Genomic DNA, 16,624 nt, shown 5'->3' on the forward strand with positions numbered 1-16,624 from the left:
CACTGGGCATTTTATCTTTCTATGTTTGTTAAGTTGGGGGACTAAAAAAATGCCATCCTGCCACTTAAAATTCTTTGTTTACTTTTGAGGTCTTATCTGTCTTTGGTATGGTTCATTATTAATACAGTTCCTTATATTGATTCTTTATTTGAAAAGGGAGATTCTACTGTAGTTGGAACAAGTAGGCTCCGTGACTTGTATGACAAATTTGAGGAAGAGTTGGGGAGCAGGCAAGAAAAGGCCAAGGCCGCTAGGCCTCCATGGGAACCTCCAAAGACGAAGCTAGATGAAGATTTAGGTGAGTGGAAGAGCCACAGACTAAGACTCTGTGCTTTTTTTTTATTGCTTATTCCTTGCCTATTGGGAAGTATCTTTCACAGTCCCCAGTTGAAATCTTATTCTTCATTTTTTTTTTCCCTTTATTACAGTCAGTAAAAATCATGGTAGTGGAATGTTCTTTTTTTTTTTTTTGCGGTACTGGGGCTTGAACTCAGGGCCTACACCTTGAGCCACCCCACCAGCTCTTTTTTATGATCGGTGTTTTCGAGATAGGGTCTTGTGAACTATTTGCCCAAGCGGGGTTTGAACTACGATCCTCCTGATCTCTGTCTCCTGAGTAGCTAGCATTACAAGCGTGCGCCACTGGTGTCGGCAGAATATTCTTTTTAATCTTATTTCCTAAAGTTCCATTCAACAGACTATGTAAGAGATCTTATTTACAAAGCTTGGTAGAAAGTGTATCCCTTTCAGAGTTGGCCAGTCTTAGAATCAGAAGGGAACGTAATTCAGCGTGCCACTGAAAGCAGGAGCCTGCGCTCTAAGCTTCTGAAGATTGTGGGCAGCCCCTCCTTGGCCCTTTCTGTTGCCTGGTGCTCCTAGTTTGATGAAGAAACAACAACTGCAACCCATCCCTATTTGAAGGTTTCTTTTTCTTACATTGACAGTTCTTATAACTTTTTCATATTTTGGTCTAATTTTTCAAGTTTGTGTTCTGAGGTTCTGCGTAGATGGTGAGATCTTTAAGGCGGAAGATACTTTATGCCACTTCATGTCCTTAATGCCTCACAGAATGCCATGCACAGATGAGACATTTGATATGCTGTGACCTGTTCTCTCTGCCTCTCACCTGCCCACCTTCATTATGTCTCATGTTGAAAGTGAAACAATGACTTGGAAGCCAGAGAGCCTGACTTGGAATTTCTGTTCCACGTACTTATTAAATGACTTTGGTAAAAGACTGGGCAAGATATTTAATCTCCCTGTGTCTCAGTTTTCCCAGTGTAAAATGGAAATGACAGCAGTATCTGTCTGCCTCTTGTAGTACACATAAACAAAACTCTATGATAACTGGACTTATTATGCTACTTGGTGCTACATTAATTCCTTGTAGGGTTATTTCTAACTTCTAGGTCTTTTTTGAAAATTATAAAACACACCAATGTAAAATTTCATTTTAAACACTTTAACTGTGCAGTTAAATAGTATTAAGTACATTCACATTGTTAGCAACCAATTTCCAGAACACTCTTCATCTTATAAAACTGAAACTCTGTACCCATTAAGCCAGAAGTACCTCCCCGGAAAATTTCTCCCTCAGATCCTGACAACCACCCCCACTTTCTGTCCCTGAATTTGACTACTTCAAGTACCTCATGTAAGTGGAAGCATGCAATAGTAGTCTTTTTGTGACTATTTCACTTAGCATGATTTCATCTGTTTTAATGCAGTCATGTTCAAGGACTAAAGTCTTGTATTGATATTATTGAGAGAAAAGTGTGAAATCTTCAATGTTGCATTCACAGCCTCTTGTTTGGCATTTGCAGTGCTCCCAATCCCTCCTCCCAGTATTGCTCTGTGGGGCTACTGCTCTAGCCAGAGTCCACCCTGCTCTTACCTCCATGCCTTGCCTATAGGGCTCCTCTTCATTTCTTGCCTCCCTTACTAGTCATCCTCCTCTCCTCCCAATCTTAGTAGCTGAGTCACACATGCCCTTCCATAAAATTGTCGCTGACCTTTCTGGATCGTAGGAGACTAACACTTTTCTGAATTGACATTTTTTTTTAAGTAATTGTGTCTGGCATTAGGTCTTATTTTCTTTGTAAAAATCTGTATTTTCGTTGTTTACTTAATTAGATTATCACTTAGCATTATGGGCTGTATTTTTTTCATGGCATCGCTTAGCAGTTTGTTGTAAAGCAGCCCCTCAAATGTTTTCTGGAAAAATAAATAACTGTCCTTACATTTAGAGGTTTAGGTCATTTGAAGCCTCACACAAATTTGTGAGTTTCTTTGACTTCATCTTTGTTTTCCTCACCCTTTATTAGAGAGCTCCAGTGAATCTGAATGTGAGTCTGATGAGGACAGCACCTGTTCTAGTAGCTCAGACTCGGAAGTTTTTGATGTCATCGCAGAAATTAAACGCAAAAAGGCCCACCCTGACCGACTTCATGATGAACTTTGGTACAACGACCCAGGCCAGGTGCGAGTGTTTTTATGTTCTTGCTATGAATGTTGCAAACTCACGCATCACATCTATAGCTCCAGGCTCAGAAGATACATGTTGGCTAGTATTGAAATGGAATTTTACTCTCAGGGTTGTATGTCATTTTTCAGAACTCATTTCTTTTCAACTTGAGAGTTTAGCTCCAAAGCATAAGCACCAGAGCACCTGTTCCTTGAATCATAGTTGATGACATTTGTAAATTCTGTACTGGGGAGCAGGATAATGGTGCTACCTCATTAAGCTTGCAGTAGAAGGAAGGAGATGAATGGCAGGAGGAGGAGAGAGAACTTGTGGGTCTCTTTAGAAGCAATTCACCTGGAAGGGATCTTACTGCAAAATAGCAAAAAAAAAAGTCCTATAAAATTTTCATTTTCATTTACAAGGACTGTCAATTGGTCACAGTCCTTGTAAGTTCTCTTTCTCTTTCAACAATGTAACAGTTGAATCATTTTTATTTTCAATTATAATTCATTTTAATAAATCTTAAAAATTTTCTTTTTCTTTTTCTGTTCTCACTTCTCCTCCCTTCCCCTCCTCTCTCCTCCCTTCCCCTCCCCTCCCCTCCTTCATAGCCCATGCTGGCCTTGAACTCATAATCCTCCAGCCTCAGCCTTTGGAATGCTGGGATTACAGGTGTGAAACACCATGCCTAGTTTTAAAAAGGGTGTCTTTATAAAAAAATTTGTTTCTACAAATATAGAGTACATACCAAAATACTATTTTTATGAATGTGAAATTATTAAGCATAATAAAACATATACCTACATGTTTTATAAGATAAATTTTTAATTTTGTTAATAAATTCATACCATTCTGTATTAATTAGAATGTTCTTCTGGTTCTTCTTAGATGACAGCTATTGAAAAGAATTTTGGATAGATTAATATCATTAGAATGACTGGCGAAAATGTATTTTGGTGCCTTGGAATTGAGCAGAAATGTTTACAGAATTGCTAGTGCATTTTAAAACTTACTTTAATATATGTGGTTTTCTGTTTAAACAGCTTTGTTGAGCTGTAATGTACATGGTACAATTTACTCACAAGTTTATACTCCTATGTTCTGATCTAATTTTGGAACATTTTCGTTTCCCCTAAATGAATCCCTTCCCTGTATGTGGTATTTCTCCAGGCTGTTGAGAAGCAACCACCTTGATTTCTGTGGACTCCTATTCTGTGGATTTAGAGATTTGCTAGGGCTTCTGTATTGGCTCACTGTTCTGTTTCTTTTATTTGTTTTGTGTCCCCTGGATAGTTGAGGTTTGTAAAGGGCCGATCCAGGTAGGAGCCCAGACTGCAGTAAAAGGCAAGAATGTAAGATGTCTGTCTGATCCCCTGGAAATCAATGAGCACTAAGTAATTTCCACATTTTTATCATAACGAGTTATGACCAGCATTAAGAATGTGTTGTGACTTTTGATGAAAACTTACTATGCCTCTTACGTGCCAGCTGTTACTTCAGATAATATCTTGACAGTTTTTCAGACAGTAATGTTGTTTCCCTGCTATACCACTTGGAGCTTTAGAGTTCCCAAAGGTGAAAGGAAGACAAAGCTTTTCACTTTGCTGTTTTCAAAGCCCTTTTGAGAAACTTTCATTTATTTTAATTGGGCACATGAATTGCCATTGTCTAGAACTTTAAAGAAGTATGTATAGATACACAGTCATCCCTTGGTATCCAAGTGGGATTTGTTCCAGGGCCCCCATAGATACTAAAATCCATGGATGTTAGAATCTTTTACATAATATGGAATTTAGTATTTGCATACAGCATACACATACCTTCTGGGAAACTTTAAATTATCTTTAGATTGCTTATAATACCTAATACAATATAAATGCTGTGTAAGTAGCTGTTATACTTTATTGTTTAAAGAATGACAAGAAAAAAAGTCTCTTAACTATTCAGTACATTTATGCTAGATAAAATTCTGAATTTTTTTTTTTTTTTTTTTTTTTTGCTGTGCTGGGGTTTGAACTCAGGGCCTACACCTCGAGCCACTCCACCAACCCTTTTTTTGTGATGGGATTTTTCAAGATAGAGTCTCTTGAACTATTTGCTTGGACTGGTTTTGAACTGTGATCCTCCTGATCTCTGCCTCCTGTGTAGCTAGGATTACAGGTGTGAGCCACCGGTACCCGGCATGAAATTCATTTTTAAGCCTCTCTAGATTTTTATTTCAGTTATGTTTTAGGCTTCTCACTTACAAAAATGATCCTTCCCATTTATTTGGGTCTCATGTCCTGAGAGCATACATGGGCTTCCTGCCTTCTCTTTTTTTGCATGCCAACTGGTGCTTTATGTGGAATTGTCACCTTTTCCTCTGTTGTCCAGCTCTTCTCTTTTTTATGAAGACTTCTCTGATCAACCAAAGCAGCTCCTGTGGTGCATCCACTTAGATGGATTTTCTTTTTCTTTTAAAGTACGTAGGCATATCATTTGTTCTGTCTGGAGTAATTGTGAGTTCATGAACGTTGTGCTACTTATCCCCTGTGCTTAGCACTTATAGCTTTGTCCAAGAGACATTGAAGATTGTTCACCAGTTGAGTCATATAGGTGGGGTTCAAGCCAGTAAAATGAGTTTAGATGAAAGAAGATATATTATAACCTGACATGTGTTGAAAATTTTTAGTGTTGAAAGGGTCTAATAAGCATTTTTTTCTTCGTTTCACGGGTACCTTAAGTTTTTTCTCTTTAAAACATTTAATCTGTAGGTCACCTTCAAAGCATTCTGTGCTTACCTCCCAGATATAAAGTGTGTTTTTTGTCTTTTTTTTGAAGGAGTCATTTTTCCTGAAATAACAAAAAGGAAAAAATGTCCTGAAGAGAGGTAGGAGAAGATGGGGGCACATAGTGTGCTGACATTGATATTTCCTGCTTGACTGCACAAATAACTTGGGAGTCCAGTGTTGTCATACAGTTTCCCTTTATCAGACAGTATAGACAGTTTGTAGCTTTATTGGTTTTGGAACATCCATTTAATCTTCTAACCATGACAGCCTTTTCAGAGCCTCAGTACTCATGACATTAAACCCCACAGTTTCTGAGGCATCATTGTGCATGGTGTGGATTTTCTCCCCAATAAAAACAAATTGCATTCTGTTTCTGACAGATGAATGACGGACCACTCTGCAAATGCAGTGCAAAAGCGAGACGCACAGGAATTCGACATAGCATTTATCCTGGAGAAGAGGTAACTGGTTTGGGTTATGATGTTTGTAAGAGCTGAGCAGCTAGCAGTAGACAGATGTTGCTGTTCTTTTCTCAATAATGCCATCAAAATAGCCTCTTCATATTCCCTATTATAGTCTCTGTCACTGATAATTGCAGAAGAAATGTATTTGTATTTTCAGGGTAGAGTGTGGAATGTAATCAAGAAAACATTTCAAAGGTTAGAAAGGCTCATTATTTAAATTACATGAGGTGTTTTTAATGTGTATTTTATTTTAAATATTCTAAAACAGTACACAGCAGTATTCTTTTCATGCTCATCATAAATGGAGAAGCGGTCTCATTCAAGTTCTCTGAGGCTCATGTTCTTTTTCTTTGGGGTGCATGCCCACCTTTGCTGCCTGCTGGTGCTTCCCCTTCACAAAGGCACTGTCTTTGTTAATCTCTTCTCTGCCAAACTAAGTAACCCAGTGACTCTGTACCCCAAGCCCCTGGTTTCTCAGGGGTACTCTAAGCTTGACTGAATGAATGGAGCACTTATACATTGCAGAGTCGTCTATACTCCCTTTTGTTTGTCTTCATTTTTTCCACCATATCTTTCAATTTTGTAAGCTTTTTTATTAGTCCTAGGATTATCACCTTATTATCTAGTGCATTGTATTTAAACATAGAATATTTAAATACTAATTTCTGCTTAAAATTTGTTTGAGGCATAACAGTAATTGAAGTAAAGATTACGAGACAGTGTCTGATAATTTGAAATACTTGGCCTCACTTTTACCTCATTTGTCTTTCAAAGTTGGCAAATGAAGCCAGGAGTTGTGAGTTAAGATGGCATCTATGGTCATCTTATATGTGCCTCAGTTGGGAACTCTGAGATTTTGATTTAGGGGCCAAAAAGGAGAGAAGACGCAGGATTGAGCAGAAGGAGCAATCTAGCTGTGATGAAGGCCTCATCAAGCCTGGTTTGTCAGGATGTTCTTGGGCGTGACTGGATTGGCCTTCATATTCCCATCTCTCTTGGTCCCCAGAGCTTCCTTTCCTGGGAGGGGCATGACCTTAGGAGAGGGTGCTCTGCAGCTGAGGCTGATCCTGAAGGAACCCCACTGAGATGGTGACAGCTACAAGCACATGCTGACTACTTTTCCCCATAGTCGGGTAACAAGCTCCTGGGTAGTCAACTTGCTAGCAAGTGGCAGGTTGGTCTTCTCAAGGAGTGGTGTCATTTTCGAGGCTCAGATGTGGTCATTGTGGTTGGCCACTTGGATGTTTGGCAGTGGCACTTAGCTTGGTTAACTTAGACTTGTAAATGCTCGTTGTGCTGATGTGAAGCCTCCATCTCTGATACTGTAGCCCTTTCATTCATGTGCCTATCCTGTCCTTTGGCTGAGGACAGAGGCTGGCTGACAACAACTGCCCTGGCCTTCCTACTTGATGCTCTAGAGTCTGTTCCATGCTGGCTGCTGTCTGATGGACACCCATACTGATTTAGAAGTCACTATGCTTCCTCCCATTAGTCCACTTACAAGTAAGTCTTCACCCCAAGACCTTCTCATTCCTGATCTTCCAGTTCTTTGCTTTGAGCCTCTGACCAGATGGAATGGCCACCTGGTTCTGTATATGTTCATCTGTGTTCTAACTTCAGGCCATTTCTCTTTCCACACAAAGTGCTGACCAGGTAAACTTCTTCAGACTCTGTCCATTGGGGAGATTTTCCCTCATTGCTGTTGTTTGAAGCCATCCCAAAGCAAGGCTATAGTGCAGTCCATTTTTGGTTTGCATCTACTTGTCAAATGACCTGTTTACAAACCAAGCCTGGGCTTTTCCCTTCACCTTCATTGCTCTATCCTTAGTCATCAGATGAAGAAAGAGGGTTGGCACATGAATGGTGGAGCCATGGGGATCTGGACCATCTGTCCAGGCAGCCTGTTTGTGCCTTCTTCCTGTTGTATGTTTGACTCTGAATGTGCCACCTTCATCTTATGCTGGATTGTTGCTTGTGCCACTCTGCTTAATTCTTGGTGGGAATGACACAGACTGGTCTGGCCACATGTTTATCTGGTATCCTGAGGTCACACCTTCCATATCTGATGCAGGTCTTCCATATCTACCAGGAGTTTTTTTTTTTTTCAAAGACCTAATTATTTACTATAAATGACATGGCCTTATGCCAGAACAATAGAGATCATCACTGTGATTCTCCCAGTGAGGTCTTCCACATATTTCTTTTCTCACCAACACTGTGGGATCTGGTGAATTGTGTGGTGGCAGTAGCAGGAGTGCTTATTCTCCAGTCTGGAATCACTGAGGCCTTTCTCACTTGGCTCCCACTCGATGCTGGCAACCTTTTGCATCGCTCTGTAAATGGACTGGAGTGAGCTTTTTAAGTATAGGTTCTGCTGCCTCCTGAGCCCAAGGAGACCCTGGGTGTTGTGATTCCTTCTTCACTGTGGGAGATGGAAGATAGAATGATTTATCTCTTACTTTGGAAGGGATATCTTGGCATTCTCTTGGCCACTGAACTCCTAAAATTTGTGTGGGTGAGTAGACCCCTGAATTTTTGTATTGGTTTCTATTTTATCCTCTCTAGTGCATGTGTTTTTATCAAGGCCTATAGCCTGATGAACATGAAGTCACAGAGATAATGGAGCAGTGTGATATTGTGCAATATGTCTAGACAGTCCGGAGCTCTTTGGATATTATGATAGGGAGAGTTAGCACAGCCCTGGGACAAAACACTACATGTTGTGTATGAGACATTCTGATACCCATTTCTGACTGGGATAGAACACATTCACCAAATCAGTTGCCATGACTCTTGTAGCTGAGGTCATATTAATCTGCTCTCACTAAGCTGTAACACCTGGCACAATCAGAGCTATTGCTTGTGGTAGTCTACCTTTATCTTCTAGGATCCTTCAAGGGCCACACTGATGAATTAGATTGAGATATGGTGACAGCTGCCAGCACTGTGTTCTTCAGATCCTGAAGAATAGCACTAACTGCCATTGCTGTATTGTTTTTGATACTTGGATGGGGAGAATAGTGGTGGTAATTCCAGTGGCTTCTGCTTGCTTTTTCTATTTTGATTGTTCTTACTCCAGATTAGAACCCAAAGTGGAGTGGTGGTATCTGCTGATTTATACTACTTCCAGTGGTACATTCAAAGGCCAGGGAAATGACCAGTGATAGATATGTGGGTTCATTAGATTCACATTAAGCCAGACCTGCTGTAATCCACTTCTTACCTTGGTCTCATATTCTTCACTCTAACTGTGGTACTGTGTCCAATACTCCTTGAACTGAGTGTCCTCTTTCCCTCATGTGCAGTTCCTTGTGTAAATGGCCATAGGCCCTTTGAGGAGCAATAGGGTTGTCATCACTATTTTTGCTTGTTACAGTATTACCATATGCTTCTAGAATCAGGCCACCTTTTTAGCCAATAGATTTCAGTCCGTAAAACTTGATCAGATCTGCAACTGGGCAAAGGATAATGTGAGTGTTGTGGAGTGACCTGTCCTCATCCTCTTGGTTATCCATCCATTCTTAATTTCTTCTCCTAGTTTTACTCTTATTGATGATTCTTTTATTTTGTGTCCAAGGACACCATGTTTTGTGGACTATGGTACAGAGCCCCTTGGCTGCCACTTTGGCCTATTAGTCATAATGGTAATTATGTGACATGGTGTTTAGCAGTTCAGTCCTGTCGCCTGGCTTCTCTTGTTTCAGAAGTCTGTTATCCCTGTTGATATGTACCTACTCATCCTGTGGTCAGCCTGGCCTGCAGAGGAGGGCCCAGTGATTTTAGTGATGTAGTGCCACTCTGCAGCACGTTTCTTTTGGTGTGTGCTCTGGGAATTAATCTAGTATATTTTCCAGTTGTAGATACTGTATCCTTTCCAACAGGCCTGCTTCTTTTCTCCTCTATCTGCCATAGGGCCTTCTGGAATTTCAGTATCATCCAGGTGGGCCACTGCTTTTTAGAATCATCCTAAGGAGGGACTCTCCTGGTGTCTTTGAATCCTGAGTTCTCCCAAGTCAATAAACTCTTCCCTAGCCTGAAGCATTCTTAGTACCTGGTCCTCTGCAGGCTCATCTGACACCTACTGGCTATTTCTTGTAGCTCCTTTGGGAGATAAGCTAGCTCTTCCTAGCACCCTTCCAGCTGGGTTGTGCTGTGAAATAATTCTGATTATAGGTATACAGATACATCGTCTAGTAGGCAGATTTGTTGAGTAGTTTGTGTATGTATGTTGGGGGTCAGTGTTGTTTTATAAGATCTTTGATTTTCTTCTGGCACAGGCGAGTGATTGTTTTTTAACAGGGAGGGATGTACCTTCTCTGCAGAGTCAGAAGGTTTAGAGGAGTCTGAAGAGTTAAAATCTGAATGTTGCTATCCCAGGTTTCCAGGGCATTGACCCCAAGGAAACATAGCAGAAATACCTTGGTTTGCTGTCAGTTGTCCTTGAAGTGTGGCTGCTTTCACAGGTAAGTCCTGGGCTTGGTCCTGGTTTTCTCTGATCTCTCACTGCAGATGATAAGAGATTCTTTTTGTGCCTCTAAGGAGCCCTTTGATACTTTCATATCTGCTTCCAGTTGCCTTTTCTCCTCCTCTAATGTTACATTTCTGTAGAGCTGTGGTTATCTAAGTGAAGTCTTCTAACTAGTATCGGCTTGTTAGAAATGCAGATTCTCATGCTGGAGTGGGTATCCTGCAGACTGAGATTTAGCAAACCCTCCACGTAACTTCCAGGCAGATTAAGGATTGAGGACCAGGGTAGAGAATAAGGTACCTAATCATAATTGCCGTCCATTTCTAAAGGCTAATGACCCTTATTCTTATAGCTACCATTTTTCTTACAGTCCTAAATACCTGGTACTGTGTACCAGCTTTCATGGGTACAGCCTCCCAGTTAATGGTGTCTGAAAGTTTTAATTGGTTTGCCTTCTGGTGCTAGGGGCTATTTGTGCTGCACCTACTGCCAGGGATAGGGTCCTCTTTGCTAGTTGAATGGTAAGTGATTCAACTCCAAAGTACCATATTTGGTCTTGCTTTCTGGGATCACTCCTGGTACTAACTGCTGCCTATGCTAAGGTGCTATTTGGAGAGTAGGATGTCTGTTAGAGATAATGAACCCCATGAAAGGAAGAAGTAGGATTGTGAGTGGGACCTGACCAAGTTCTGGTCAACTAGGAAGTAATCTGTGGAATGAGGAGTACTCAGTAGAGTTGGGCTGATATGGTTGAATCTTCAGATCTCTACCAAGCTCAGTATTTGATCTGGGGGCAGGCCTGATGTTGCTGGACAGGGCTCAGCACTGGAGAGAGATCCTGAAAGAATTGAAAGCCAGAGGCTCTATATTCACACTCTCCACAGCAGGGTGGTGAGTCCTTCCTTGAGGGGTGCTGGGTGTTGGGTGGTACATCCCTATCGAAACATACCCCATGATTCCACTGATGATTTTTTTTTGATCCATTTCTGTTGTTCTTTTCCATGTCAAGCTCCATGCAGATTTCATTCTGCCACCTCTCATGCTTTCTTCATTTCTGACCCCATCTATTTTTGCCTTGCATATTTATTCTTTTTGCTGCTACGATTTCTGATACTAACTTCTCTGCTTTTTAAAAATGTATTTGTAAGTTTAAAAGTCAATTCTTATACTGTTCTAACAAGGGAAAGGAAGATAGTCATAGGATTTTACATCTAGAAAGATCCTTAAGTTAATGTTGTCTGAGTCCCTCTTAAGAGTAGTGTCATTACTTTAAGGTTAGTGATAGCCATAAGGTTCACTTGGGCATCTTGCAGCATTGGATGCAACGCTGTGTCAGCAGCCTGGACACAACCTGGCCTGGATTGTTTCCAGAAGACAGGACTCTCTTGCAGCTTTCATAAACCTTAGAACCATCAGTTTAAAGAATAACTTAAAATCCTTTTATAAAGAAACACTTATCTTAAGTGAATATAGGTATAAGAAAGGGGAAGGATCCCCCAAATGCTGAGCATGGTCTCAAGTAGAGACTCTCCTGGTCAGTCGATCATCTGTTCTGAATGTGTTTGACCTGCTTCTGTTATCCCTTTTGTAAGAGCGCTGCCAAAATAAACTAACTGAGCATCAGCCAGTGCCAAAGATAAATCTTTGATGTTAATGGAACTGCAGGGGGAGAGTCAATCCTGGTGAAGCTGGTTAACTAGGACCACAGAGAGTGCTGAACATGATGGATGGAGTCAAGGATCCCATTTCTATGGGAGAATCAGGAGAGTAAAATGTGACTGGCTCTGATCAAGAAATGGGGTGAAGCTCTGTAGCATATTCCACAGTAGGTTTTTGGTGGTTTCTCTGCCTTTTGGCCTGTTACTGCCTTCTGCACACATTTTATGCCTCTGTTGTGGAAATTATCACTAATAGAACCTGACAAAATTTTTTTAAAAATCACTCTGGGCCCCCCAGTGAAGGGGTGGGCTCCCAAGAGAAGGACAGTCTGGATAGCAGGTTGGAGTAGGAGGGCCCCTGGTTTGAGGAGCTGATTGCCTAGTGGTGTGTCTCAAGCCCATACTGTGCCAGAGGAACTTCTCACCCTGAAGTGTCTCGGCATCATAATGCCAGGAGGGCCAAGAGAAAGCTCATCTGCAGGGCACTGCAGATTGTTCTTGTCTGCTGCCAGTGGGGGGAACGAGAAGAGTATCTCCCTGTAGATGCTGGGACCAATGCCACTAGCAAGGTCCACGGAATCAAAAACTCACTGTTGCCTTTCCCATCCCTTTCTGTACTCCTCCTGAGACAGCCACTCCTGTGGCTCTCACTTCCGTGGCACATCCTGTAGTGTTTGCTGGGGGCTATTGGCAGGAGGCCCTGAGAAGCATGCCCATGTCTCCTACACTCACCTCAGTCAGCTTGACTGACCAGGAGGCCTGTGAGCTTTGGAATGATATTAAGTACAGCCATTGCCAGCCACCACCTGGCACATGGTTAAGGCATTAACTGCCACTTCACAGCTGGCTCGGATAAAGAACAGCTTACTCTAGACAATACATAATCGTTGTTATGGATGCACATTCAGGGCCTGTTCAAAAACCTGATGCAGGTATCCGGTGTGAAGGGTACTGCATAGATGTATGTTTGTACCTAATAGAATGTCTCCAGTTCATGGGCCAAGAAATACAGCAGCTGGCAGCCATCTCCAAAGGTGGTAAGACCCATGACTGCAAGCCCTGTTAAGCTTATCCTGGATAAGATCCATCTAGATGGGGCACAACCAGCAGGCAGACATACACTATTTCTGTCCTCCGTTGCAATGGCTGTTTGTGGCTAATGAGTAGTGAACCTCAGCATGAGCCTCTCCCATAAAAGACCAAAAATGACTGCTTGTACAGTTGAGAAAGGAAGAGAGTTTCTAATGCATTTAGGCCTGCTCCAATGGCTCTATGGAACCATCATCCCCATGAGACAGAAGTACCACTGGGAAAGCCCTGATGAGGCCACGTTGGATTCCAGTTGTTTTTGAAGGGATCCCTACCATTGGCCAAAGATTTCCTAGCTCTGCTGGCTCAGCCTCTAAGTTAATCAGCTCTGCAGGTCCTTACTGCCTTGGATAATGGGTTCATACTGCCTTGGAAAACACTCAACACGCGACTATTCAGCCAAGTTTTCTCTGCAACAGCAGTCCTCCTGCTCTGTACTGCTCTCGGAGCCTTTGTAGATCTTTGTAGAGGATCACCCATGGGAGGACACCGAGTTCATCTGTTTGCCATGTGGGTAGAACAACGTCTACCGGCAGGCATGCCAAATTGGATCATCACCAATACCCACAAGATCTTCCACACCTTCCTGGACACTGACATGATCCCATCTGGGTGGAATAGCACCAAATCTTTGCTAATGGCAGATCCCCCTCTGTGTGCTGAGAGTCCAGCCCTTGTTCCCCAGGTGTCCCCATGGATGAGGGTTCACTGAGCTCACATATTTTGGGGGCCTTCAAACCCACAGATGTTTATGGTCATACTGGACATTGAATCACAGGTCACTGTGATACTCACTTCACCAGTGCGTGTGGAAAAGGTTGAAAGCTGTTAACTGGCCAGCTCATTTTATTCATTTACTTAATAGTAAAGTGAATACTGTTCTTTCCTACCAATCTTTTATCAGGTGTAAGTCTGAAAATACAGCCTATTTTTTTAAGAGAAAATTATTTTCTGCTTGTAAACTTGTTTTCATTTTTTCCCTTCAGGCCATCAAGCCCTGTCGTCCTATGACCAACAATGCTGGCAGACTTTTCCACTATAGGATTACAGTCTCCCCTCCAACGAACTTTTTAGTAAGTTCCTAATAAAATCAACTTGCATACAATTTAGGATGGAAGTAGATTACAATGTGAATACACTAAGTTACTGATTCAGTTCTTAAATGTTCTTTCTTTTAGAAATATTTATTTTGGGGGCTGTGGGTATAGCTCAGTGGTAGAGTGCTTATTTAGCATCCATGAGGTCCTGGGTTTGATGCCCAGCACAGAAAAAAAAAAAAGTTGATAAAATTGTCCTTTATTATAATGATGTTAATTTCAGCTCCCTTCTAGTCTCCTGTATTGTTTTTCATTTGTATTGTTGGTACCACACAGTAGCCAAATTCATAGTTAGCTATGAGCATGTCCTAGGATCTGGTGGTTCTAAGTGGTTGACATGTATTAACTTGACTCTCACAACCTATCTATTAAATATGTATTGTCTCCAATATTCACATGGGGCATTCATTAATCCATGTTTTACAGATGAGGTTAAGCCACTTGCTCAAGATAATTCAGGCAGGGTGGTCATTTGAAGCCAAGGATTCAGCGTCAGTATCCATATCCATATGTACACTACTTTGTAATATTGCCTCTCATAGTATGAAGTTTATTAATTCTAGTTACATGTATCATCAAGAGATTTCAGTTTCAAAATTGTACATAATTATATATTTTATAACAAGTTCATTGAGTTATAGCTCATATAACTCATATCATAAAGTTTGCCCATTTAAAATGTGTAATTCATGATTTTTTTAGTCTATTTACAGACTTGTGAAACCATTACCATAATCTAACTGTAAAACTTTTTCTTTATCCCAAAAGAAACCTTGTGCCCATTTGTCAATCCCTTCTTCCCCCAGACTTAGGTAGGGGTGCACTTTCTGTGTCTATGGAGTTGTCTATTTTAAATATTTCCTAGGGATAATACATTATGTGGTCTTTTGTGTCTTCTTTCACTTAACATAATTTTTTCCAACACTTCTATATGTTGTAGCATCCATTAGTACTTCATTCCTTCTTTTGTTTTTTTGTGCTGCTGGGTATTGAATCCAGAGCCTTGTGCATACTACGTAAGTAATGTACCACAAAGCTATACCTCTGGCCTTCCATTTTATTTCCTTTTATGGCCAAGTAATAGTTTATTATATTGTATACATATTGTTGATGTGCCATATTTTATTTATCCATTCATTCAGTTAATGGACATCTGGGTGGTCTCTACTTTTTGGTATTAAAAATAATGCTGAGGTGAACATTTGTGTACAAGTATTTGTGTGTATGTTTTGATTTATTTTGGCTATATACATAGTACTGAAACTGCTGGATCATGTGGTAGCTAGATTTGTGTTTAATATTTTGAGAAACTGCCAAAATGTTTTCTGAAGAAATGTTCCATTATTAATCATTATCTCATCAGAAGTTCTTTCCATTATATTTAATTTAGACCAGTTTGTCAGCTTAGGCAAATAAAAAGTAACAGTAATATTGCCAAAATAAATAGTGTGTACTTGTATATTCTTTAATTCTTCCCAAGTACTTATATATAACTTTTTAAAGAATGACATTTAATACCTATATAAGAATGCATTTTTTAGATTTCCAATCTTGATAACTTCTTTCATATTTAGCAATATGAAAGGAATACATAAGGAAGAGACTCTCATGGTTAGATTGACGTTTGTGCCATCTAATTACAGATTCAGTTTTCAGGTAATTAAGATCTTTGACACTGTATGGGTAGGTTTCTTCTTGGAGAGGTTGGGAATGTTGTTATGAGGGATTAAGCTGCTTGGTGCCCTGACACCTTAGAGCCTTCCCAGGCAGTCTTTAGTCTTCACCTTATTGATGCTAACTTTTTTTTCACGCTGTGCTTGAATCAATTGTTACTATTTTATTCCTGTTAGTTTAAAAATACAGTTCAGTAAGACTAGAACTGGTAGTGTGTGGGATTAAATAAAACTAATTCTTAGAAAATGAAGCTATATATAGCCCATTTTTTTCTTAGGGCATCATTGATTGTCTCAGTACATAAATGTTATGCTTAATATCTGAAGCCAGAGAATTCCACCAAGTCAAAGATTCCATTGAAAATTTGGAAAATTGAGCCTATAAAGTCACTTGTTTCTGATGTTGGATTCTTTGTATCCTAATGGATTTCTGCACATGCAAATGTTGTGATTTATTTAAATCATGCTTTATGTTTCTGTTTACTTTTAGACTGACAGGCCAACTGTTATAGAATATGATGATCATGAATATATCTTTGAAGGATTTTCTATGTTTGCACATGCCCCCCTGACCAATGTAAGTGTGTATGGATTGGCTCCCTTTCCCTTTCTTTGCACCTCCGTCCTTCCTTCCCTTCATTCTTTCCTTCCAAAAGTCAAAATAGAATTTCTCTCATCCATCCCTAAGAAACATTTATTTTGTTTCCTGCTGCATGAGTTTCAGGAAGTCTGTGTGTGGGTGGGGGTGTGACATCTGTGCTAATGAGTCACAGGTTTGATCCACATTAAGTGGTGTAAGTAAACATGTGCCAGAATAACATTTTGAGAGGTGTGAAAGATTGAAAAAGGAGGATAAACTGTGGAATAATGTGTTAATACTATTTTGGGTTGATTGTCCTTCAAAAGAAAGTTAGAAAGTTTTAAGGAGAAGCTATTATAT

At 40.4% G+C, this 16,624-nt stretch overlaps 1 protein-coding gene across 5 annotated transcripts in view; it reads left to right on the plus strand.

The window, feature by feature from the left end:
• Positions 1-16,624, plus strand: part of Drosha (drosha ribonuclease III) — a 146,456-nt gene that overhangs the window by 20,090 nt on the left and 109,742 nt on the right. For 4 of the 5 annotated variants that reach the window (XM_074077679.1, XM_074077682.1, XM_074077680.1 and 1 more), the window contains exons 8-12: positions 157-298; positions 2,325-2,479; positions 5,616-5,696; positions 13,901-13,987; positions 16,175-16,261. In XM_074077679.1, coding sequence (XP_073933780.1) covers positions 157-298; positions 2,325-2,479; positions 5,616-5,696; positions 13,901-13,987; positions 16,175-16,261 — 552 coding nt within the window. The remainder of the gene's footprint in view (positions 1-156; positions 299-2,324; positions 2,480-5,615; positions 5,697-13,900; positions 13,988-16,174; positions 16,262-16,624) is intronic. The other variant, XM_074077684.1, reaches the window with a different exon arrangement.

Source organism: Castor canadensis, chromosome 6, assembly GCF_047511655.1.
Source record: "Castor canadensis chromosome 6, mCasCan1.hap1v2, whole genome shotgun sequence".
In the NCBI taxonomy this organism is placed as follows: Eukaryota; Metazoa; Chordata; class Mammalia; order Rodentia; family Castoridae; genus Castor; species Castor canadensis.